The sequence below is a fragment of the Ascaphus truei genome, chromosome 4 (genome assembly GCF_040206685.1).
Source record: "Ascaphus truei isolate aAscTru1 chromosome 4, aAscTru1.hap1, whole genome shotgun sequence".
Classification (NCBI taxonomy): domain Eukaryota; kingdom Metazoa; phylum Chordata; class Amphibia; order Anura; family Ascaphidae; genus Ascaphus; species Ascaphus truei.
The window spans coordinates 352,780,838-352,807,376 of NC_134486.1; the positions used below are offsets into that span (position 1 = coordinate 352,780,838).

General features: G+C 38.4%; 1 protein-coding gene across 2 annotated transcripts in view; it reads right to left on the reverse strand.

Annotated features, from left to right (window-relative positions):
- PXDN (peroxidasin) overlaps positions 1 to 26,539 on the reverse strand; it is a 168,174-nt gene that overhangs the window by 11,910 nt on the left and 129,725 nt on the right. For both annotated transcript variants that reach the window (XM_075598266.1, XM_075598267.1), the window contains exons 10-19: positions 23,889 to 24,161; positions 22,599 to 22,715; positions 19,895 to 20,053; positions 15,781 to 15,893; positions 14,208 to 14,364; positions 13,431 to 13,539; positions 10,972 to 11,129; positions 8,477 to 9,980; positions 6,789 to 6,923; positions 3,478 to 3,686 (exon numbers count right to left, since the gene is read on the reverse strand). In XM_075598266.1, coding sequence (XP_075454381.1) covers positions 3,478 to 3,686; positions 6,789 to 6,923; positions 8,477 to 9,980; positions 10,972 to 11,129; positions 13,431 to 13,539; positions 14,208 to 14,364; positions 15,781 to 15,893; positions 19,895 to 20,053; positions 22,599 to 22,715; positions 23,889 to 24,161 — 2,934 coding nt within the window. The remainder of the gene's footprint in view (positions 1 to 3,477; positions 3,687 to 6,788; positions 6,924 to 8,476; positions 9,981 to 10,971; positions 11,130 to 13,430; positions 13,540 to 14,207; positions 14,365 to 15,780; positions 15,894 to 19,894; positions 20,054 to 22,598; positions 22,716 to 23,888; positions 24,162 to 26,539) is intronic.

Sequence of the window (26,539 nt, forward strand, 5' to 3'; positions counted from 1 at the left end):
TCATTTTTATTCAGAATAATAATCTAATAATTGGTAATACCAAGCAGTAAATTGACCATTAAGGCTTTATGACAATATCACAATGTATATATTAGATATAATTTTATAATCCAGCAAATAAAAATATCACTTGTGAGTACTTTCACGTCTCAAACAGCTCTGCAACCCTGCTTTTTACCATCATCTCTTAGCATACTGTACAATGCTTCCATTGCAGCTAGGGATTCTGGGAAATGGCATGCAAATGAGCACACCATGTCACCTTTTGCTACAAATCCATTTCAACATGGAGCCCTGTAAGATTATGCCTGCCTTATTGCATCGTTTTCAGCACAGCCTGATTTAAGAAGTACTGTCAGTAAACCTACTCACAGACAGCTGTTTTGACCTTTTGGGTCTCATCAGTGCGAGGATGGTTATACTGGCTTGCAAATTGAAGCTGGGATAGGTTTCAACCACACACAAGAGCTCTTGAGAAAGAGGGTAACCAAAGCGTTGAGTGAGTAAAAGACACTTTAATGTATACCTTTTTTGGTGTGCCCATCTTTATCTTTTTATATACAGTACTTCAGGTGACTCCATCAGGGAAGTTCCCTGTGAAGTAATGGCATGATGTGGGTATGCTAGTATCACACTTTAGAGATTGAGGGCGTGATTAGGTTCTGCAATTAAGGATTTGACATCTGTGTTGCGGGAGGAGACCATTTGTGTTCCTGCACTATAACAGAGGGGCTTGCACCATGGTCGCCATTAGAGCTTGATAAAGGGTCATTGAGACCTGAAACATCACTTGTATTACAAGGTTTGCTGCTGCCCATCTGATGGAATAAAGGTGAGGATTTTTTTTTTGCTACCTTTGAATATACCACTGCTGTGGACTATTTTGTTTTCTATTGTACTACTTTTAGGATGGATGGCACTTCACCAGTCAGACACGCACCAAAATATCTCTTCTAGCAACAATTTTTGGGGGGCATTCTTGTGTTTTCTACAGCATGGGATTTTCATCCTATTTCCATTTATTTTTTCTGAAGCGGTTTCCATTTGTTTTTCGTATGTATGTATGTATGTATATCTATTCATATCTATCTATTTTTTATCATTATGTTCCATATTTGGGTGGGGGGGGGGTGAGGCCTCATTTGTCTATTGGCAATTACCATTGCTTCTTTAGCTGGATATACGGTTTTAGTGTGGTTAAACCTAGCACTACACATCTTCCTGAACACCCATTGCCACCTTCCAGACACTTTGAGGCAATCAGATAAGGATCTGAGGGAAGGCAAGATAAGGATTTGAGAGCTGAAAAAGCAATAAAATTCATGAAGAATGTTAAGGCTCCCAGGGAAGATGGAATTACAACTGAAAAATTGAAAGAAGCTGGGGAAGTAGAAAAAAAATCCTTGCAAAAATCTCTTTACATGCTTGTAAGAGATATGAGCAGAGGTATGCAAATGGAGACTGTTTTAGGTTGAAATTATATCTTGGCTTTATTGAGCCTTTTCCTTTATCCAGGCAAAACATACAAAAAAAACCTTACTTCCCCAGACCCTATCTGCAGGACTGGAGGGATATTCCCATTACCAGCCTATCCCCCCCAAAGTCTCAGGAAGTACCTTAAGCAGGTGGCCCTCCATGTCAGTCTCTGACAGGTTCCTGGATCCTCTGTGTCCAGGAAATATAGGTGTCTGTGTGTCTTGATATCAGCACAGCCTTTGTGCTCAAGACAGTGTCTGTGTGCAGGCTTCTTTGCTCTCCTTCTGTCAGCCCACATGTGAGCTAAGGAATCTCTCTCCTGGTTCCAACAGAAGGCTTTTCTTACAGACTTAATTGGCCAGGTGCAGTCTTGTTAATCGCCTGGTACATTTAACCAGATCCCTGCTGGATTTTAGAGATAGTTTCTTCAACAGGGATAAGTCCCTATTACAATGCTGAACAGGAAATTTCTAGAGAAATGGGTCATAATTATCCTCATCCACAAGAAAGGAGACAAAGAAGAACTAAAAATACTACAGAGGCGTTTACTTCCAATCACTCACAAGATATTTAAGAAGATACTCACTAATCGACTACAACAGACCCTGGACTTTGCCCAGCCTAGAGAACAAGCGTGATTTTGCAGTGGATACAACACAATGGACCCCATCCACGTCATAGGCACACAGTTTATCTCTCCTGTCGCCTTCAAATACATTCTGGGCAAGCTACCCACCTATCTGAACAAGCAGCACTTATCTGAGATCTGACTCCAAAAGACTGTTCATGGTCCCACGGTTCAACAAAGTATCCGCCCGCTCCTCCTTCTCTTACCATGTACCCCACAACGAACAGTCTATCGGAGACTCTCACTTCCGTCACCAGTCCAAGTTCTTTTTAAAACTAAAGCGGTCTCTCATTTTAATCTGGCCTGTAATTGTTATATACGCCTATAATATATATTATCTTTAACCTTGTATGCAATGTCTTGTATATAATGTATACCCTGTTCACTTTTTTAACCATGTATTATTTGTCACCATATCTCTATGCCCAGGACATACTTGAAAACGAGAGGTAACTCATTGTATTACTTCCTGGTAAAACATTTAATTTATAAATAAATTATATATTTAGATTTACTGGCTATGCATTTTAACCCAGGCTGTGCTCAAAAGCTGTGAAATGCAGTAAGCATAAGCTTATAGGGGACCATGCCATATGGTTTTGAAGCAAAAGGTGGGACTGTGCTCATTTGCATGTCATTTCCCAGAATCCCTTGCTGCAGTGGAAGCACTGTATGCTAAGTGATAATGGTGAAGGGCAGGGTTGCAGACCTGTCTAAGGCATGTGAATGTGCTCAGAAGTGATCTTTTTATTTGAGATAGATATATAGATACATATACATCAATAGTTTCAACTTATTTTTCGGTCCGGGGACGATCGGTTCACAAAACCGTTTAAGGTCCGGTGTTCCTTAATGCAAAATCCAACATGGCATGTTGTGTTTACCAGCAGGAAGACTAAAAAACTGATGATGTTAACAAAATCTGCAAGAGTTAAAAGCCGTATTGATTTTCCCGGTGTCAGGTTTAAACCCTGGCCACCAAAAATGGTAAGTACCTAAAGAAAGTGTGGTAATTATACTCTAATTGCAGGAGGAAAAAAAATAGAGAAAAAAAAAGTACATTAAAAAAAATCCTATTGGTATAGTTGTTAATTCACAGTAGAAAGGTTTAGTGGTTCCTAGAATGTCAGTAATCAGATTTTGAATCAATATTTTCTGACGTAAAACTTTGGATAAAAAATAAAGTGTAATAGTTAAAATACTTAAGTACAAACAGTATCTGTAAGAGTAAAAAAAAAAAATGTATACATTAACATACGAACACAAATATACTTGTATAGTTAAAGCAAAGTCTATAGTAATGCCACCAATGTAAAATACAGATATAACACGAGTTGTTATACGAAAGCACACCTGATCCTACAATAACCTACCTTCACAGCAATCCTGCCACATCCTCAGATCCAGTTTTGGAATGTCTTTACAATTAACATAACCATGTGGAAACTCGGCCACTCTAAAAACATCTTGTTGAACTCTGGTTATATTGTCTCCGTTGTCACACAAAACTCTTGCGAGAGAGGTCTGCTTAATCTGTGTCAGCTGAGCTGGACTGAATACACCAGGATTTTCATACCATAACCTGTTGCATCACACAAAGGAAAAATATAGGTAAATGCATTATCAGTTCAATCAGCAAACTATACAAATATATGACTCCTCTGAGCTTACTCATGGAGACCATTTACAACCTTTTTCCTCCATCAGTCCCCATCATGAGTGGAAGGATAAATATGAGAAACAAATGGGAGCACAAAAAAAAAGTCTTCCAGGGGAAAAGAAACTGTAGTCAACATAAAATGTTCATTAAAACGGAAAAAGTGACAGCAAATCCCCAAAAAGTGTAAAATGCTACTTACAAAGTTCTTGTCCAAGAATTCAAAGAAGATTTATTGCAGGAAACGTAGGGAAGCAACAACGTTTCAGGTCCTACATGGACCTTCAGGTGAAGAAAGGTCCATGTAGGACCTGAAACGTTGATGTTGCTTCCAAATGTTTCCTGCAATAAATCTACTTTGACAAGAACTTTGTAAGTGGAAGGATGACAATGCCTGCGCATGGTAACTTTGCCATATTATCCTGCCCATGTTGTTAGTAAAAGGAGGTGGAAAGCAGTCAAATTGTGGATATCCTCTAGGTACGACTGGTACAGTTTGCTCCCGGAAACTCCAAGGCTCATACAATGTAAAAACAAAAAGGTAGATACATATGAAAGCTAATAGAAAAAGAACAAAGCAGAGCGCTCATTTAAAGCAAGTCTGTTGTGCCGCCCATTGCTTTGTATGGCAGTTTTTATATTTTGTTGTACTGGAATCAGGGGTTCCATGGACTTCTGCTTGGGTCCCCCAGTCGGCTCCATGGATCCTGAGATATGTGCACTCTTAACCATTGAGCAACAATACTTGCCCAATTGAGACAAAATGCCCACCGGCATCAGCCTCACATGCAGCCAATAGCAAGGTACATCAGAAGATGACTGAGACTTTCTATTGATGACCCTGAGGCAACATAGTTTTTTTGTGACAGCAACTGGAACCCCAAAAAATACAAATGCAGAACCTCTAGAATCCTAAAATGGGGATAGCACTTTTACCAACCTCTATGGAAATTGCAATAACTTGGAAGTCCTTAAGTCGTGCGACACCGTCTTTATAAATTCATTTATAGTTTTACACAGTTGCCCTCGGAAAGTCTTACTTGAAAGAAAACAACAAATACCACATCACTTACATTAATTATTTTATGGTATCTGGACAGGTGCAGCTATCTGAGCTCCAGATCAGAACCAACGCTAACACCACCCTTACTCCTGTTACTAGTTTTAAATACCAGGGCATATGGTTTGACTCCCACTTAACATTCGGAATGCACATTATACCCTGACATCCAAAACCTATGCTAAACTAGGTGTACTTTACAGGAACAAATCCTCCCTAAGTCTGCTGTCAGAAAGCATATCGCACAGCAAATGCTAATGCCAATTATAGACATGGAGACATAGTATATGGCTCGGCACCCCAAGCCCACCTTAGCAAACTTGACACCCTCTACAATTCAATTTGTCGTTTTGTTCTCCAATGCAACTACAACACACATCACTGCGAAATGCTCAAAGAACTAGATTGGTCATCACTTCAGTCTAGGCTCAAAGTTCACCTTTCCGGTCTTGCCTTCAAATACTTTCTGGAGAAGCTACCCATCTATCTGAACAAGCTCCTCACCCCTACCACATGCAGCACTTATAATCTGAGATCAGACTCCAAAAGACTGTTCATGGTCCCAAGGCTCAACAAAGTATCCGGCCGTATCTCTTACCATGCACCCCAAAACTGGAACAACCTACTGTACCAGAGACTCTCACATCCACTACCAGTCTAAGTTCTTTCAAAACTAAAGCTGTCTCACATTTTAATCTGGTCTGTAACTGTTACATAAGCCTAGAATATATCTTTTCTTTAACTGTGCATGCAATGTCTTGTATATAATGTATACTCTGTTCATTTATGTAACTGTATTTGTAACCATGTATTATTTGTCATATTAACTATGTCCAGGACATACTTGAAAACGAGAGGTAACTCTCAATGTATTACTTCCTGGTAAACTAAGTGAACTTAAAGTGATTTGTTACCGGCGCTAACCACACCCAATCTGTGATAAAATAGTGCACAAAATTAAAATTCAAAATAAAATGTGTCAAGGTGATCACTGATCAAATTCTCAACCTTCCAGGAATGTGTACAGATTCCTTTCAATGGTAGCTTGTCCGGGATGGGAAGGGAGCGAAGATAGCAGGGATACACCATGAAAAATAAAAAATAAATGCATACAATAGTGTAATAAGTTCTTTTCAATCTGGATAAAACATGTATGCCTTGGCTCTATAGCAATGCCTACTTACAGCAGGTCAAAAGGTAAAAAGCATTGATCTACACAGCAGGTAGAAAGGTGTCAGGATCTTCAGGAACAACAGCCCAGGTTTACAGCATAAGAAATCAGCACCTCAACCAGCACTCCATTTGCCTCAAGTAAAGCCTTATGTGAACTATGATTATGTACACAATGTGAGTACAATTCCTAAAATTTGTTGTTTGTTTATATAAATTTTATGCACGATCGACACTATGGTCTGCCTTTCTTTTGCATGTCTCTGATCCACTCACATCTACTGACGTCTGAGCTGAGGTGCTGATTTCTTATGCTGTAAACCTGGGCTGTTGTTCCTGAAGATCCTGACACCTTTCTACCTGCTGTGTAGATCAATGCTTTTTACCTTTTGACCTGCTGTAAGTAGGCATTGCTATAGAGCCAAGACATACATGTTTTATCCAGATTGAAAAGAACTTATTACACTATTGTATGCATTTATTTTTTATTTTTCATGGTGTATCCCTGCTATCTTCGCTCCCTTCCCATCCCGGACAAGTTACTTCCTGGTAAAACATTTTATAAATAAATAAATACATGTGAAAAACAGTGTTGCAACAATTTGTGAATTGCAGTGAACTTCAATGAGCTAAATTTTTGCAATGATGGTAATTTTTTTTTTTTTTACAGTAATTCAAAATATTATCTCATGGATATTTCTTCAAAAGAAATATGATCAGAAGATTTCACAATATAAAATGTAATGCAAGCAAACCATAGGCAGCTTGTAAATAGTGTAGGGATTATGTGTTCATACCTGTCTCCATTTCTTATATGTTTAAATTGCGTAGTCAGGAGGCACATCAACGTTGGACCCAACCTACTTTCCGGAATGATGTCTTCTACCATAAGTGCAGGGAATAAATCTATATTTAGAGGTGAACCATATAATCTGTAGAAAATGAAAGTTAACTACATTAAAATGGATGTATTGAGAAACAAAACTGATTATACAAATGTGGATATTTTATCGAAATGTTAATGTAAAACATATTTAAAGACCTGAAAATACATGTTCATTTACTGCAGGTAGGGATAGAAATACAAAAACATATAATTTCCCCCCCCCCTTATTTTAATAATATGTTATGCATGCGACAGTGTACAACTCTACACTATTACATAAACTGGCAATCGTTTGCTGCCCCTGCTATAAATCTGTAACATTTCTGATTGTGAGCCTAATTTGATGGCCTCTTTTCAGTTTCAATCAATCTTTCAGTCAGTGTAACTCAGCAGCTACAACGTTTCCTGATATTACTAATGTAACATTATCTATTGTTACAGTTTACAGCTCAAACTGCTGGGAACATTGTCAAAAAATTATCACAAACAGGAAAGCGGGAAAGTGTTGCAAAGATCTTGCCGTGCTAAAACCGTCTATAGAAATTAAAGAATGCTTTAAAACTCATTAAAAATTGAATAAATAAATAAAACAACAATATACTGTACAAAAAAAAGTCAGTATTATCCAATACTACAGAACGGATTTCGTTAAAAAAAACAAAACAAAAAACACACAAGATTTCACGTTTTGCTGCTTTAATTAGTAGAAAGTTAGAGAGAAATTACAAATTAGTTTAATGAACCAGCCTGAAAACCATCCAAAAATTCTAAGTAGAGCTCTCCACTTTACTGGCCAACATGTTAACTCTTTACAGGGAGGTTTTTTTTGTTTTTTTTAGAAAACTGTGGGAGATCTTATGTTTCATTGGCTTGCACTAGGTTGAGGGAATATTTTTTTTAAAGAAAATATATATTTTTTGGTGACTTGTGAGAGAGAATCCCATATAAATAGGAATTGTAGACTAACAGTAACTTTGCCCCCCTCAAGTTGCTTACAATCAAACATGGCTGCTCGGACAAAAGATTATACTAGTTTTACCATTCTGTTTGATTAATAATGGCATCCTAGATTGTATGAATTATGTGTTGACATGTGATGCTCCTTTAATCTTCTGTCGCAATTAGCAAACTTGCACCATAGATCTTATGCATTTCTGCCCTTGTAATATTTAAGGAAAATTACAGTAAAAACTGGAAATTTGTAGTTTTTCTGAACTAAAACATCTTGCTGAAAGAACCTTGAGCTTTGTATTCTGTTAAAGCACACATTGGTGCATTGTACAATATGAGCTTGTAGGTGTTCTGTATGTTTTGCATTGTACAGTACCAACATTTCAGGGCCACTATATAAAATTGCACGCTTGATTAACATATTTCCTTCTAACACGTACTGTAAAGTTTATGCCAAGGGCTAGGACACTGCACAAAAGATTAGCAACTTATAAGCAGCAACTATTTATTTGCAAGTTTTCCCATCCCTACCTTTCTCAACTATGGGTTGTCTCAGTCTGCTGCACATTTTTTGCTGTCACATTTACCACGCAGTGCCTCAAATGTGGTAATTAGCATGCAATTTAGTTTTAGGATATAGAAATTAACCTTTTTAGTTTCTCCCGAATATCTGGATTCTGGATTTCATTTTTCAGATCCTCTATCGTGTGTGCAGAGGAAAGATTACAATAGACTCTATAATCATGGTAAGGAGGTATTCCGTGGTCACGACCTCTCTGGATATTGATTGCTGCCAGATCCAGGGCAACAGAATGAGCCATTGAGAAGAGCTTTTCGGTTAGTTCTGTGTTTAATAACTGTGATGTAACACGCATCTTTCCTGCAACTCCAATAAGACCTCTGAGAAGAGGATCAATGCCTCCTTCATTTACAATTCGATATGGAGAAAAGAAGGCCTTATGAAGAGGTAAATGACCTTGTGGGATAGGTTCAAAGTTTTCATCCAGTCGGTAAAGAATAGGATTGATAAGAGTGTGACCAAATCGAAATGCAGCTGTTGCAAACGCATTCAATATGCCAGCATTTATATTGGGATCATAACCTTTGTAATCTCCAAGCATCTTCATACCAACTTCTCCCAAGATTTTTGGCAACCAATGGCTATATGTTATGTGCTGCATTTCTGCTCCAATTATCTTGCGCGCTTCATGGTATATAGTGTCACCATCCCAGTGTGGATTGAGCTTCAGCAATTCTGTAGCAATTGTGTTATGTTCTCTAAACCACAAAGTATGCATGCTCGTCAGACCTAGTTGCTCATTTGCACGATGATCCCCAGCTAAAAAGCATGGTATTGGACTTTCATTTTCATCCCTCATACATTCAGTTGGAGGTCCAGCTGAAAAAGGTAAGAGAGGCTTTCCAGATCTCTGAACAATGCCTTGTTTCAAAAGGCCTCTGTGGCTTGCAGAATCTAGGATTTCCTGGGCTTCATGATCAGTACTTCCATACACATTGGACGCATCAATGTAGGAAGTCAATTGGTTCATCTGTTCTCGTGGATATACAGAGTTCATTAAGAGAGATGTCATGCCACTACCACAAACCGGGCTTGAGCGTACAACAAACATGCAACGTGCATTGTTTCTGACCCTTGGATCATTTGGTGGAACCACAACAGGGAAGCATGGAGGATCATTTGTACAAACAGAACTGCAACGCTGTCCATCAGAAAACCTAGATTGACTAAGAGCAACTACAGTAGAGTCAAGGTCGTGATCAAGAAATTGACCCCATTGCATTAACATATGAGTGAACTGTTCATCTGGAGTTATTGTATGAGTCCCTATCAAAGTTGTTGACACTAAGCGAGGCAGGGGAAGTGGAAATCCATTATAAAGCCGATCAGGTCTTATGCCCCTTGGTAAATTGAATCCATTTTCATACACAGATTTTAGCAAACGTTCAAAGGGTGTCAAAGATGCTCCCCACATTGGATGCTGTAAGTTATTGCAAGTCCCATCGTGTGTTCTGTACTTCTGGTGGAAGCACACATTAGAGCAGTTATTTATTCGTCTATGAGCTGTGCAGCCAGAAAGATTAGCAATCAGATTCAGGTAATGTGGAGATACAAGATCATTGTAGTGATAACCTAAAAAATAAGAAAATAAACAAGTCAGAATACTCCGTTTCTCTCTAAATATACAAACATAAAAAGAGAACTATTTCAGTGGATAAGACAAGCTGATGGCAAAAGACAATCAAAATGTTGCAACCTTTACATATTATAAAAGGTTATTCAATTGAATGGCTACTAATATTCAATAATAGATATCACAGTTTAGCAAATAAAATCCTAAAATTCCATAGTATTTATATTGGTTACATTACATAACCATTACTATATAACTATGGCACTTGAAACAGGAAGGAAGGCTTCATAAAAACGACATTTTAAATCATATGCAACTCTCACAAGAATAAGCAAATACAATTTACTTTGTGAAAATATTGTGCGAGACCGCTTTGAAGTTGAAGTGATATTTTGCATAAACCACCAATATGTTCATAGATTACAGATTTTTACTACCAGTTATTGTGACTAAAACAGGCCCTGCACAAAATAAGACATTACAATTGCAACAGTAAAAATCAAAATCAATAAAATATGTACACCGACTGCAAGACTTCCAGTTAAAGCGGCAATCCATGCATTTTTTCCCTACATTTTGTTTTCCATCGGATTGAAGAAGGGGGTCTCTGGATCTGAACCCCATTAATTTCAGCTCCAGGGATCCCTTGCTTTCAGAAATACCTGCGTAGGGGTGCCGGCAGCCACTTCGCTAGCAGGGTTCAGGTTGTGGCAGAGTTTTAAAGCTCCCGTATCCTGCGGGCCAATAGGAAGCTATGACATCATCCGGTTTGGCTTCCTATTGGTCCATGTGGCACGGGAGCTTTAAACCCCAGCTAGCCCAGCCGGAGCAGCTACCGGCACCCCCTACGGCGGTATGTATCTCCGGAAGTAGGGGGCCCACGGAGTTAAAATGAACGGGGCTCATCTCCGGAGAAGCCCTGCTTCAAAACCTGTGTTAAAAAAAAATTAAAAATAGAAATTATATCAAGTTTAATATTTTAACACCAACTTGTTCCATTTAGGTCAACCATCAAGCCACCCTGCACATGCTCTTGAATCAGCTGAAGTGTCCTTTCAAATATTTCTCCCGCCCTTGCTTGTTCCACGGTGTAAGGATCTCTTGGATATCGAAATAGGGCCAGCAAGTCATTTGGAGAACGGGGACGACTGAAACAAAACAAAACATGTAAAGATAATGCAATTTATGAACGACACAAATATACTTTATTGTATAACACATATCCCTGCTGCAGGCTGTTTGTTCTGCGCCTTCCGCCTGCTAAGAAAAGCACAGTTATTAAAAAAAATAAAAAAAAAAACTACAGTCAAAGAGTCGGTCAGATTATTTAATAATACAACTGAAAATCAGTTAAATACATAAAGGTAGGTAGATAAAAAAAAAAAAAAATACATTGAAACTGAAATAAATATTTAATTGTATACTGAAGATTTTCATAAAAATCACAATTTTTTTTCACATTTATGAATGTATAGACCTAACTACACATACTTTTATTACTAAGCTTCCAGATTGTACACGACAAGTGAAAATGTATTTGAAACAAGCTAAAACTGCACTTAAGATATGTTTTCTTTTTAATCACGTTGTCTACAATTACACAAAGTACAACACATCTGAATATCATTAAAAAAAAAATTAATTAATACTCATGTTGTACTTTGTTCAGAATATCTTTACTGGAAGTGCAGCATAAACATGAGAATACGCTGCTTACTAATCAAACGGCAAAAGAGCATTATGGCAAATTTAGATGCAAAGTCCTTTGCACAAGTACACATTAACAAATGAAGGACTATCTTTTGGGTTACATTTCATTATTATTGTTATTTTGTCCCCTCTTTTACCACAGAATATGTTGTTACTTCAGAAACAATAGCTAAAGTAAAGACTCAATTGACATTTCCAGGTACAGTATGTAGACTTTGAATGCCACAATAAAAATTGAGTTCCTACTGCCACAAATAAACACCATGCCACCTATTTAATTAAAAACACATCTAGCAAATTAAATGTTTCATGAACACTGTATCCTATGTAATAAACAGAGTATGCATAGATCTTTGCTGCAGATACATAAAATACGGTAGTTTGTCTGTACTGTACTAAGAACAAACAGAAGTAAAATGTTAACATACATGACACCGGGTGACCTTTCGTAGCACTCATCATTAATTATGTGCAGTTAACATGTTTCACTAGATCCTTCTTTTACCCAATAACCAATTCAGCAAAAATGAATGGAAGCTACAGTTTATGCCGCTGTATTTAAAGAGAAAATACATGTATACTCTGATCACGTCACACAGCAAGCAGCTTGTTGAGTTTCAGAGACAGAAGGGACTTTGTCCTGACCATGAACGGCTGCTTTAAGTACACAAGTACAAATAAAAGTAATTCTTATCAGAAAACTGCACCCAGAACCGAATATTTGAAGCATATCTTGCCAATCTGTTTGTGCACCCTCCTATGTAACATATAGGTGAAAGCCTGCTATTTCATAATTACAAACCTAAAAATAGAAATATCAGGTGTCATAAGAATATCACACTTGTTTGCAAGTTTGTCAAATAAAATTCCAAAATAAAATTAAATCTCCTCCCTTATTCCACAAAAATGTCCCTTTGAATCAGCTAATTTCTTTGTACCAACTATTTTATCTAGTCTCATGATTTGCAAGTTTATAGGGATCCAGTATTTTAATTCCACCATGTATGAAGCGTTTTAAAAACATAGACGTAATGCCAGTTAATACAAAGGAATTTACACCTTATCTGACCTGCTAACAGTTTGCCGTTTATCTTTACTGTATCCATCAATGGCACTTTGGATGTAACAATAGCAAAATAGTCTGTACATAAGATGAGGCAACATATATTTTTCATTGAAGTCCAGCATATTTGAAACATAACCAAGTGTGTGTGACTGAGGCTGTTTACTGATTTATATTCCTAAAATAAAGTAATATTTGAGGCACTGAATTATTAACTACATCTTGAAAATGCTGGTTATCTTAACCTGTATTTAGAAAATCCCAGTGTTAAACCGATTGCAACCTGCACAAATTATTAACTAGACTGTCTTGATTTGCAAAGCTCTTTCGTTACATCGTTTAGTTACATCAGTAGACACTTGGTAAAAGTGCCAACGCAGTTGACATGTATGGAAAATAATTTAAGTGCCAGTGCAAGCAGCCACCGAGAAGCCTTTTTAGGCAAATTCTTCATGCATGCCTCACATTGTAACTCTGTCCCATTCAGTGAATGTCTCTTAACAGCATAAATAGAATTAGTGGCCCTAACTGTATTAGTTTAGTTTAACAAATTACAGCAAATTTACGGACAAACATATTCTTGCACAGGAAACACACAGCATTGTTGCTTTCATCTCCGGAGATGCATTATACAGTAATAAGAAAATACAATGTAAAATAATGATGAATACAGTACCTGTCAAACAAATGTGACCGTGTTGAGTTAATCGCTCTGTCAACAGTTGCAATAGCTTCAATAATTGAAGTTGCAACAAATGGGTCTCCAGTTCGGCTAACTTCAGGGACTAGGAAAAATAACCATAATTTTTAAAATCAAATCCGAGGTGAAATAAAATGTGCAAAAACAAAATGCATTTGCATTTTTTTTTCTCTTTTTGTAATCCGTCCTAAAATTATACAGTACATCTATTAACAGTAATATATTATTCAAATTATCAACTCTTTCGCTGCAAAATATGCTTGCACTGATATGTCAGTGAAAGGGTTAAAACTCTTTGGGATGAAATGGAAAAAATTGGCAGCGGGGTTGGCCATCACTAAGGCTGCGTCCATGGTATGGACGACCGCGTCCGCATGCCGAGCGATCAGACTGCCGGTCATGTGAGCGGTTCACCCAATGAGGGCAAACCAGCTTCGTGACGCCCCTAGACACGCCTCAGCCTCCGCGCGGGCAAAGTGTCTATGGACGCAGCCTACCACTGCGCGTGCGAGAGAGAGAGAGGTGCGAGAGAGAGAGAAGGGAGATGAAGTTGTCTGCAGCCCTGAGTACTGGCACCCCCCTTTTTTTTTTTTAAACAAAAAAAAGCACTGTACACACATACACGCACACATATTTAGTGTGTTTTTTGTTTCATGCTTGTGAAATACAGGGACCCCATGATAATAATCTCACATCATTCTAAAGTGTCTAAATATAAATGAACACAGAAACATTAAGGTATTCGTTCCTTACCGAACACAGTTAGCACCATGCTAACGGAGGAGTAGCCAATTGTATTCCGGGCAACACATTCATATCGTCCTTGGTCTGCTGGGCCAGCATCTCGAATGGCTAAAAATCCTTCAGGACTAATGTGAAACTTCCCACTTTCAGTTACTTGTATTCCATCCTGCAGTAAGCACAGTCTTTCAGTTCTCAAAGCCTACAGCATTTCATCCTAGTCCTCTACATATATAACATTTCATCAGTGGTGATTATTGTGATTTTCTAGGGATTGAAGCGGCAATCCATGTGGGCGATTTGTTTAATAAAATTATATTCATTTTAACAAAAGTGTGAAGCAGGTGGTCTCCGGAACTGAACCCCATTAATTTCAGCTCTGGGCACCTCTTGCTTCTGGAGATACCTCTGTAGGGGGTGTCGGTAGCTGCACGGCTAGCAGGGTTCAAGTAATGTTGGAGTTTCAAAGCCCCTGTGTCTTGTCGGCCAATAGGAAGCTGTGATGTCATCAGATTTGGCTCACTATTGGCACACGTTATGCAAAAGCTTTAAACTTGCATGAAGTACCAGCACCCCCTGTAGAGGTAAGTATCTCTTGAATCAGGGGATCCCTGAAGCTGACATATGTGGGGTTTAGCTTTGGAGACTCCCTGCTTCAATCCTATGTTAAAAAAACTATGAATTTTTTTTTTTTTTAAAGCATGAGTTTCTCCCTTAACTAAATTCCTTCTCGGTAAAACATGTTTTAATTGTACACTAAATGCAAAAGCTGCTTAAATATTATTTTAACTCCGGGAGACCTGTATGTTCTCTTTTCTTTTTTAAATGTGAACATGAAAAAAGACCCCTTGAACATTATTGCATTATGATGACTTATTTTATTATTTGCGAAGGCTACGTAAGTTAGACAAAATACACAAATATATTTCTGATGCAAAAGAAACATTGGAAGGGAGTTTCTATACATCAATTAGCAATACAACTGAAATTGCAAGGGGGAAGCTTACATTGAATATCTTTAATTGCCAGGATCTCATTTTGAATTCAACCTTTACAGTAGCCGCCTGCTTAAAGTAGGAAAGCTAATATAGGGCTGGGCATTAGGAAAGGTAGTAATAAACTCTTAGCCCCTTCAGTGCCTGAGGGTCTAGCCATCTCTGTGGCCACAACCCCTCTGGCAATAGTGATTATGTCATACCGAGCGATCACAACATCATGACATCATTCCTGTGACCTCAACAGAAGGGGGGTCCTTTACTTCCTTTCAGATCTCAAACTGCAGTACAACAAGCCCAAAAAAGCATGAAACAAGGTACGTCATAAGGGCCTTCAGTGCACCATACATTTCAACGTAGCGCCATAGGGCACTGAAGAGATGAAGTAATCATTTTCACATCTTCCTTTTAAACATCCCCATATTTACTATGTGGTTAGTTACTATACACCTTATGTGGTCTTCAGTTAAATGGACCATATGGTGACTTCTCGTTTAGCATTGCTTAGTGAATATGGCCCATAGGAATGTGGAAGATCTGTGAAATAGTTTAAGTTTTAACTCAGAAATATTATAAGTGCAATAGGTTACCTTGTTCCAGGTTATTACTGGCAGGGGGTCTCCCTGAGAACTACAGGGAATCTGGACATCAGTGCCAACTTCTACTGTCATGTCACTAGGTACAGTAGCGAACACAGGGGTAACTGAAACAAAAAGTCAAACACCAATCATAAAAGCTAAATATATGCACGATGTACATCACGCACGCACGCACGCACGCACGCACGCACGCGCACACACACACACACACACACACACACACACACACACACACACACCTCCTTGAAGAACACCACTGCGAACTAGTATTTATAATTATATTGGAAAGCATTGTTGATATAATGTACAGTGAAGGCCATTAACCAATTGTAGTTGAAAGCCACACGAACAGGGAACACGTCTACCATGTTTCACTCACTTACAGATTCTTGGTCATTGAAGAGCAGTCTCCCTCATTTCCAGTGTAAACAAATCACAAAGACTTCAATAAATCTATTACCGGAGGTAATCATAACTTTACACAAAAAAAAAAAAATTATATATATTATATAAATTGAACTGCTAGCACTTCACGTGCAAACGGAGACGCTTAGCCCTGTGTCATCTGGGCGGACTACAACTGCAACACTTCCTATGGTGGGAGTAACACAGCTGATCCGGAGGTTCCCTGTGGTGAGACGAGCATCTAACAGCAGAGGAGAAGCGCAAGGCGCATGTAATCTACTTCCGGTACACGGAGTGTTTGCCACGATCAGCGGCCCCCCTTTACAGAGACGGGACACTGGTTCTACACCAGAGGCTCAGCAGGGACCCTGCTGCAGTTGTTGGAGATTGAGTATTTATCTCATACGTGCGATATTATCTGATTTTTTTGTGAGTGCGCAGTCTATATTTTCCATATAAATTTATAACCTTACTACACTATGAGTGCGCCTGTTTTTTTTTAAAATATATATATATATATATATATATATATATATATATATATATATAGGGTTTTTGTCACTTTTTTTTACTCACCATAACTTAACTCAGTATGGTAAACCCCATCCTTTAGCTTCTCTGCATACCCAGTTTACCTACCCCACACTGATGAGACCCATAAAGGTCGAAACAGCTGTCTGAGGGTGGGTTTTCTGGGTATGCACCTTAACCCTGGCTGTGCTCAAAGCTGTGACCATGCAGCAAGCTTAAGCCTATAGGGAACCATGTTAAAAATGGTTTTTGAAGCAAAAAGTGACAGTGTGCTCATTTGCATGTCATTCCCCAGAATACCTTGCTGCAGTGGAAGTGCTGTGTGCTGGGTGATAATGGTGAAAGGCGGGGTTGCAGACCTGCCTAAGACATGAAGATGAGCATACAGTTGTTTCCCAAAGAGGCGAGTTTGTGGCTGACATTACTGCACGAATGGAGAGAGTACCTTGGAGCTGTTGCTATTTTGCTTGGGACTGCTGTCGCTTCCGGTTTTGCAGTTGCCTGCTGGTGAGCAGTGAGAGCTGTGGGAGGTGTATCTGGAGGGAGTCTCTGACCGTGTTGCTGATTATTACATCATCTGGCTGCGGTGGCTCCAGTGCACCTTGCTGAACCAACGGATACACCAGAGGTGGCACCAACGGGACAGGCTGATACATTCCCTTCACAGCTTCAAGGCGATTGAGTATATCTCATAAATGCTATTATTTTTACTCTGTTTGTGAGTGCGCTTTTTATATTTTACAATCCCATAAATACTGTTTTATACTTTATCACACTAGGAGTGCGCCTGTTTTTTCTTCTTGTTTTCTGCAGATATCCTTGGGATTTGGTGATCCTTATATACGGGCAGCAAAACTCCAGTGGACTAAGTACATTTTTTGAAATTTCAACTGACATCTGGTTTTTATTTTATTTTTTATGTTTCATATTTTTTATTTTTGCTATAGATTTCAGTTGTTTTTATCACAAATTCGCCCTTTTGGGGATTCTTTGGTCAATAGCCTTGTTAAATCTATCTGATTTACACAGCTGATTTATCCTTATCAAGCTTCCTAAGGCGCTACTCCAATTTGTTTGTTTTATATATATATATATATATATATAATAAAAAAATAAATAGATGATACCGTTCTGTGGCTAACGAAATGCTTTTATTTGTGCGAGCTTTCGAGATACACTGATCTCTTCTTCCGGCGATGTTACAATGAATGAAGCAAGCAAAAGGTATACTTAAAAACAGTGTCTCTTGGAATGTTATCTGTGCTAGTCCTTCCCCCGGTGTGGATGTGTTTCCCACACCGGGGGAAGGACTAGCACAGATAACATTCCAAGATACACTGTTTTTAAGTATACCTTTTGCTTGCTTCATTCATTGTAACATCGCCGGAAGAAGAGATCAGTGTATCTCGAAAGCTCGCACAAATAAAAGCATTTTGTTAGCCACAGAACGGTATCATCTATTTATTTTTTTATTATTGAAGCTCGGCTAACACGGTACTGATACCTCTACATGTGTGTGTATATATATATATATATATATATATATATATATATATATATATATATATATATATATATATATATATATATATATATATATATACACACATATACGTATACACATATATATATATATATATATATATATAAAAACAGGACACATTCTTGGTATATTTAAGTGTGGTCATGCTGCCACTTCAGTTGTGAATTACCACAGCATGAAGAAGATCCTTCAAAATAGCCTCTGCTGATAAAAAGAAAAACGTTTGGCTACACAAAAATGTGTTGGTTTCCCTTGTAGTTCAGGAAATATAAGTATACCAAGCAGAACGTCCATGCAGTCTTGACATCAACTGTTTAGGAATGTGAATATAACCTTAGCACACACATCCTCTCACTAAAATAAATCCTAACATGTAGAGAACATACAGTATTTAATTAAAGATGCTATATTAAATTTGGTATGAACACACTCCTGGATATTCATCATCAAGTCAAGTGATCCTTGCCCCATCCCCAGCTGGGAGGAGTCACAAATGCCCTACGGTCATGCGCTGCCATGAAGGAATATAAAGAAACCAAATGATAAATCAGCAAGTAAAATTCCGATTTTCTGTCTTAAGAAATACAATCTTCCAGAGTTGTTGTATCATCTTAAATATGTTTTTCCCGCTATATGTTGTGATCTATTTTAGTGGAAGGATGTGGGTGCCAAGTTTACAGATGTAGCAGCCATTCTTTCTTCCGCTGGTGCAGCAGGATGCACAAAACGCGCCAGTGGGAGCAACTACCATAGGAAATACATTAGCGGCATGCGGAAAAGGGACGGGGCAAACACAAAAGGGGATGGGGCTAACACCCCCATGGTTGCAATAACACCTGCTACATCTGTATGTTCACATATTTAAACAATATATGTCAAGAAGTACTGTCTAGTACACTTAGACTTCCACAACCGACTGGACGGGAGGGAAAAGGAGAATTTTGTCTTCGAAAGCATTTGGAATATTTCATTAAATTATTATTATAAATCAGTTCTAAGCTAATTGTCTTTCCTCTTTTCTTCCTACCCTCAATATCCTTTTGTAATTTACTCTATTGTTATTGAATTCTCTTATTTTATTAATATTTTTTTGTTTAAATATTATTGCTCTTATAACTACAGTATGTTGATAGAACTGTGTTATGTTTGAACTGTTATTGTTATATATTGTTTTAACACACTGGTGGATTCCATAAAATAAGAAATATAAATATACATTTTCTATAAAAAAAGTTAAAATTTGAATTCAATAGTTTGGAAAACAAAATCACTAGAGAATTACATCGATTACTTCCCAAAAACAAAGTTATATCTCTGAGTTGCGTAAAGAAACAAAACATCTTGGGGAAAAAAAAAACACTTAAGGGAATAAAATTGATTGCACCTTGAAATACAAGTTCATTATGTCCATTGCACATGCCTATGATTACAATGGATTACCGGAGAGAATGCATTCCATGTTGCTTGTTCGGGTTAGCAAATTGGCTAAATGCCATTAGAACATTTAGTTCCAGTTTGTTTTTCATCAATAAGAAAGAGTGCTCTTATTTACAGTACAGAAACGTTTCTATGGGATCTTACAGATGAAAAAAGTGAGCAATAATATATTGAGATTATCCCCCTTACCTCTCGCTTGTACGGTTAGGTGTACTGCAGTACTCTTTGATCCTACAATGTTTACTGCTTGACATTCATATTGGCCATGGTCATGAAGAGCAACACGGGAAATCCTTAACGTTCCAGTTGACAAAACTTGATGTCTTCTATCAACAGACAGCTGGCTTCCTGAAAATTGCATTCAGTCATTTCCCACTTCATAGTGATAACTTGAGAACATAACAACAGCACATTGAATCTCAAACCCAAATGGTGGTGCAATGTTTAACTCATACAGTTATGATATTGAGCCCAATAATTCCTTACTTACGTCCTTCAATTAACACTTTCCAATCACTGTCGCAAGTGATACTGTACTGAGCAGATTCAAAGAGCGTTCATATATTGACACCATGATAAATTAGCATAAACTTAAAGATAGCCAAAAGGATATTTTAGTTACAATGGGGATTCTGAATGGTGTGTGCGGTAATGTGATAAAGCAGAGAGAAAGGGACAGTGACCTGACCCCTCCAAAATATGAGGTTATGTTTTTTTTTTAACATTTTTACTCGATACATTAAGAAAAAACCCACAAGTATCCTTTTTTGTCTATTAAACTTACCGCAGTCATTATTGCATTATTGATTTTCATCTGAATTGGCTATTTATGTTCATTTAACTTTTCTAAAACTGTGACATTTTCTGTATTCAATATGTTAATTACACAACAAACTGAAGCAAAGTATCATACACATTACAATAGCATTAACCTAGTAATTTTATTTTAAAACATTAGTCGTCTAATATAATCATTGCTGTAATTTTCCCACAAAATATTAAACTAAGTGCACGCCTAATAAATAAAACAAGCTATTTAAAAAAATGTTTGGGCAAAACAACAAACGCTATATATACTAGTCATTGAAATAGAGATTGTGCTGTCACAAGAGAGAGCGATACAATTAATACAATGTTCTCCCTAAATGTTATATATTAAAAAAACAAATGGATCCCATAAGAATTAATTTATCCTAGAAAGCATTTTACCGTTCTAATTGAAACAAAATGAATCAAGAGTCTAAAAGAATTCGACAATATTACGGTTTTTAACACAAAAAAAAAAAATACAGTATGGGAGAGAGGGAAAGAAATAGAGGACACGAAGCTAGGAAGTAATACGGAAAAATCTAATGGTATTGGAGGATCGGGTTAGCCAGAAACTCCGTAACAGCTGACCAAAATAAATAAAATTAAAGTAGCAATCCACCCAAAAATAATATATATTTTTAAGCTTACCTGAATTGGGAGCGGAATAATGGGAGGTGGGTCCTCTAGAGCTGCTCCGTTGTCCCCTGATGTCTGAGAACCCCTCATTTCTGAGATACTTGCAGTGGTTGCATATGTGACAAAAAGCTACAGGCATGGTCACTGGGTCACAAATTGAAAGCTACACATTTCAATGTTGTAGCTTTCTATTTGATACCCAGGATTGAACATAAAGATCTATCCGGGAAGAAAAATACTTTGCCACTGGACAAGAGGAGTAATATCTCAGGAACTAGGGGATCCTGGATGTTGGAGGACAACTGATCAACTCTGGGGGATCGCCCGGTTCAGACTTATTAAAATGCCCCGCTCCCATTTTCTAAATAGGGGAGTTTGTCAATCAAGTTTTACGCTCTATGCTCGTCTCAACTTATAAGAAAGCCAGAGATTAGGACAGGGGTCTGAGGAGAACTTGGCCTCGACAAACTCTTGTTGAACACCGTGACATTACACACAAAAAGGAGTAACTAGGGGACATTTCTCTCCATAAAGGTCTTATATTTACACAAATACGTATTGGAGTCAGATAGACAAAATATACATTAACTACCCACATTTAATAACTTAAACATGTCGCTGCCGTTAGTACACTTCAGTCCATTAAAAGGGGACACGCATAGACAACCAAACTAAAACACCATTGATGCAAAAATGCAACTATTCCTGGCGAGAGAAAAAAAAGCCCACAAATAAATATTCCCTGTAAAATTCCTATTTAACTAAGCTTTATTACGACCGCCAATGCAACATTAAATCATTTCTGTATGGATACCTATCAAATATTCACATTATTCATCATCACCAAGGTAAAATAAATCAACCGTCCAAAAAAAAGTATACTGAAATGTTTTTTAGTCAACAGCGTGTGCTGTTTTCATAAGATGAACCAAAAGAAACTAAAAAAAAAGCTAATTAACCTAACAGATTTTGCAGTTTGTAAAGATATGGACTAATTATCTAGAGTACAAATTTCTATTTCGAATGACTTCTCACTTTAAGCAACATTGTCTCCTGCTTAAAAAACACCGGTACTGTCTTGGGGCAGCTCTTCCTTTGGTTTGAGTACAGTATCTACGGTTCTTAAGAAACTTGTACCATAACCTAATAGCTGTAATTATTTTGAGTGTTACCAAGCTGAACTACAAGTAGAAAATGCATTAAATTATTCCTATTTATCATCATGCATTTTTAGCAGACTGAAATCTGCTATTTGAAAGATTTTAAGAAACGCAATAAGTTGTTGATGTTGGTGTGAATGTTCTGGATGTCCAAAGGTGGATCCCCATGGTCAGTGCTGCTGATTTCAAAGAAAGTGGATAATGCTCATTTTGGCAAAGCAAAAAGATTCCAAAACAAAAATACATGTTTATCACTAACGCATCAGAGAAGTCAAAAAGCATCTCACCTCCCTTAGTCCAAGCAATCACAGGTTGTGGGTTGCCTTGTGCTTCACAATGGAAATCAACAGTGTGTCCCTCAAATACGTTCCGGTCTTGTGGAATAACTATAAACTGTGGAATTGCTGGGGAAAAAAAAATTACGTTTTGTAATCCATCCTTTGAATATTTCCCCCCCCCCCCTTTCTCTGGGAGATATGTGCTTCATTCAATGTGCATGCACCCATAAAACACATATTTTTATTCGAGTATCACAATGAAACCCTCCTAAAAAACATGGTTTAATAATGATTAAACCGAAAACATGTCTGACAATGATATCTTACAATTAGATCTTTAAGAATTCCACCTTTCTATATATTAAAAAAAATATTTAATAACAGTTGACCATTAAACGTCTAAGAACATAATTCCAATTCAAATGAGGGTTTTAGAATGTGTTTATCCTAAATTCCATGTTTCTTGTGTAGCCCTTCTTCATAGCATTAAAACATGCAACAAAACTGGCAATATGCAGAAGGATCATTTAATTGAAAAAGTGGATAACTGAGCAAGGATAGTCAAACCCTGGTTTTGCCAAAATCACAAACAAGAAGTTTGAGATAAAAAAAGAAGAACAGGATGATTGTATTTGTCAAGACCATAGTCGAAAAGCTCTTTTGAAGAATTAATGTTTTGCATTTAATTGCTTTGATTTCTTAAAAAAAAAGGCTCTAAAAGCCAACGTGGTTAGAAAAGGTAGAAATAAATCGTTATTATAAAGCAAATGAAAATATCACTTGGGGGCACATTCACGTGTCTCCGATATGTCTGCAACCCTGCTTTTCACCATTATCTCTTAGCATAGAGTGCTTATTACAAAGAATAATGCTAAAATCTATTTTACACATTTTTTCTAATTTAAGTAAAATGGGCTTGAAGATGTGCACCATTTAGCAAATCTGGGTTTGTGTTAACAGCCCACTCGGGTGATCCATAATCTAGAACAGGGGTGCACAAACTGGCCCCCCCCCCCCTGGGTTTACATAGGCCCTGTGCGCTTTCCAAAACCATTTATATTAAATACCGGGAGGCAGCTAAGGCCTCTGTAAATTTCACTTACCTTGGCTCAGGCGGCTCCTGGAGATGCAAACCCATGGCAACGTGGCGTCATGATGCCAGAACGCCGGAGCCAAAAGGAGGGGGGGGGGGAGAGTTGGGGGTGAGGAGGGGGGGAAGATGAGGACAGGCAGCAGGGGGGTGCAGGGTTAAAAGATTGCGCTCCCCTGATCTAGAATGTGACATTTTCATTTACCTACCTTGGACTATGACATGAGCAGTTGAATGAATTGTGTCCAAAGTATTTGTTGCAAAACAGGTATATCCTCCACCATCTTCCTGGTTTACGTTCTGAATATAAAGTCCTCCTGATGGGGTAATATTAATGCGAGGATCACTTGGTAACGGGGTTCGGTCGCCTCTCGTCCACGTGATTCGAGGCTGTGGTTGGCCTGCAGCACTGCATTCCAAGGTGACACTTTCACCAACCAGTACTTCGGTGTTTTGAGGTTGAATTACAAAACTGGGCCTAGCTGTTATAGACAACAAATGGGACATAAATAAATGAAATCCCTAGAATAATAATAACTTTAAAGAAATAAGTGGAACTACAAGAGGTCTCCAGCGTAAGCGCCCTCCCCACGGACAAGCAGGAGAGTCCGGCTACACCGCTGAAAACCTTGCTATGGTCTACACTAGGGGTGTGCAAACTTTTTGCCCTGCACCCCCCAACTTACCTTGTCTAGGGCGTCAAATGACACCACTGAGTCATGTGACATCACGTGACGCCGCGCTGCCCAAGCCGACGAGTCACAGTAAGGGAAATTACAGAGGCCTCGCGCGATCCCCCGGCATTTAATTCAAATGCCTTGGGGAAGAGAGTGGGGCCTCTAAACACCACGCCCCCCCCATGTCTACACCACTACAGCGACAACTTTTTCAGCCAGAACTGCTTCGTGACCTACTGATGACAGCACGTGGAACTGGAAGGAGCATAACACAAGAACCTTCTTAGGTTACCATACAGTAACGTAAGGCTCCTTTATACCAATTCTTTGTGAGTTTGCACTTATTCACTATCAATACATTTGAGTATTTGACTATTACACAATTGTGTTTTTTTCTTTTTTCTTTCACCTTTATCTTCCTTAAGTGGAAGTTTATAGGTTTTTGCAGATCAGAAGTGTGTCCCTGACTTAGCCCTTTTTATTCACCTTATGTAAGCATTTTATATATATGTCTATGTCACTTATATTCACATATTTGTTTGGACACTTTTCCCACTATATTTAGTGCTTTTGTTTTAGCCTCCGTTTTTGTGCTCTTCTTATTTCTTAAGACAAATTAAAACTTTGTCTTTTGGGAGCTGCACCACATTCATTTCCGCTAAGGTGATTAAGGGGTTGCCGGTCAGTAGTTTTTATTTTTATTTTGCCGTCTGTGCCCACTGAAGACGAGGACGATGAGGAGGGCCTTCATCCTGGCAGGGATAAGTACAACTTTAAATTAGTACATGCTGGCTGGGTAATGTTTTGATTATGTTTTATTTTTTAATGGGTGTGACGGTAGGGGTAGCTGGCTGACCAAATAAATACAAATCCCAGCTAGTTACCCCTAAAAAAAATGTATAACTTGTCTCGCTAAGTAATGTATTTTTCAGCCCAATGTATGTAATGTCTGGGGAAGTACAGGGAATGTGGGCCTGTCTTTTACATAAATACCTTATGTCTGTATTTATTCCCGTGTTAACAATTCCCTCCAGCTTAGATAATTGGTATTGTGTGGTGATGAAAGTAACATGTCAGCCCTGCAAATGCAAATGTTATGTGCCTGTTCCTATCATTTCTATGGAGGGAGTTTCTGTAATCCATTTAACTGAGATGTTCCATAGAAAAGATATGATCAGGACAAAGGTAGGGGACTAGTTGATAGAATCAGTTACCAGGTCTGAGCCCAGGCACTGTTTCTCTTGGCTGGCTCTCATTGCTCCATGTAAAAGGATAGCCACCAAGGGCTATATAAAGGACACTGCTGATCAGAGCACGAGTCCATCTGAGAGGCACTCTGGGAAGGAGTGTGGAGTTTGACTGTGACCAGCTAGAGATACATGTTGTCAGAGTGGCTGCTGTGTCTTCAGCACTGATATCCTGAAGCAGATAAGTGGACAGGGTAAACCCATTTGAAGCGGGTCCCTGTGAGACTAGAAACTTCCTCCCAGGTCCCCAGTGTGGTACGTGTATGTCATATTGTGTTTTTGTGTATTTGCTGGCTTACCCTGAATAAACTCAGTTTTTTAAATTACTTTGCCTGCACTGCACGTGATAGTGAACCCAGAAGGTTTTGGTGTTAATAATAATAATATTAATAGCATGTTCTTGTATAGCGCTGCTAGTTTTACGTAGCGCTTTACAGAGACATTTTGCAGGCACAGGTCCCTGGCCCGTGGAGCTTACAATCTATGTTTTGGTGCCTGAGGCACCGGGAGATAAAGGGACTTGCCCAAGGTCACAAGGAGCCAACACCAGGAATTGAACCAGGCTCCTCTGCTTCAAACTCAGTGCCAGTCAGTGTCTTTACTCACTGAGCCACTCCTCCCATTAAAAGTACTGGTCTCCTGTGACAATGGGAAAATGCGCTATTATCCAGATCTGGATAGGGATTTTGCTCATTACTGTACTCTATGTGTTGGGGGGAGGAGGTTATTAGGAGTAGAGGGGGTGGGTAGTACGGTGCCTATTCATTGCCATTGGGGTTACCTTTGCTCCCATTGAGGGTATAGGTAAGCATACTGGCAATCAATGGGTGTATTGGCGTTTGTATTTTAATGTTTATTGGGGGGTAGAGGGTAGTTGTCCCAGGTGGGCTGTTAGGCCTCTTGGGTGGGTAGTGGGAGGGGTTAACCCTTTAATTA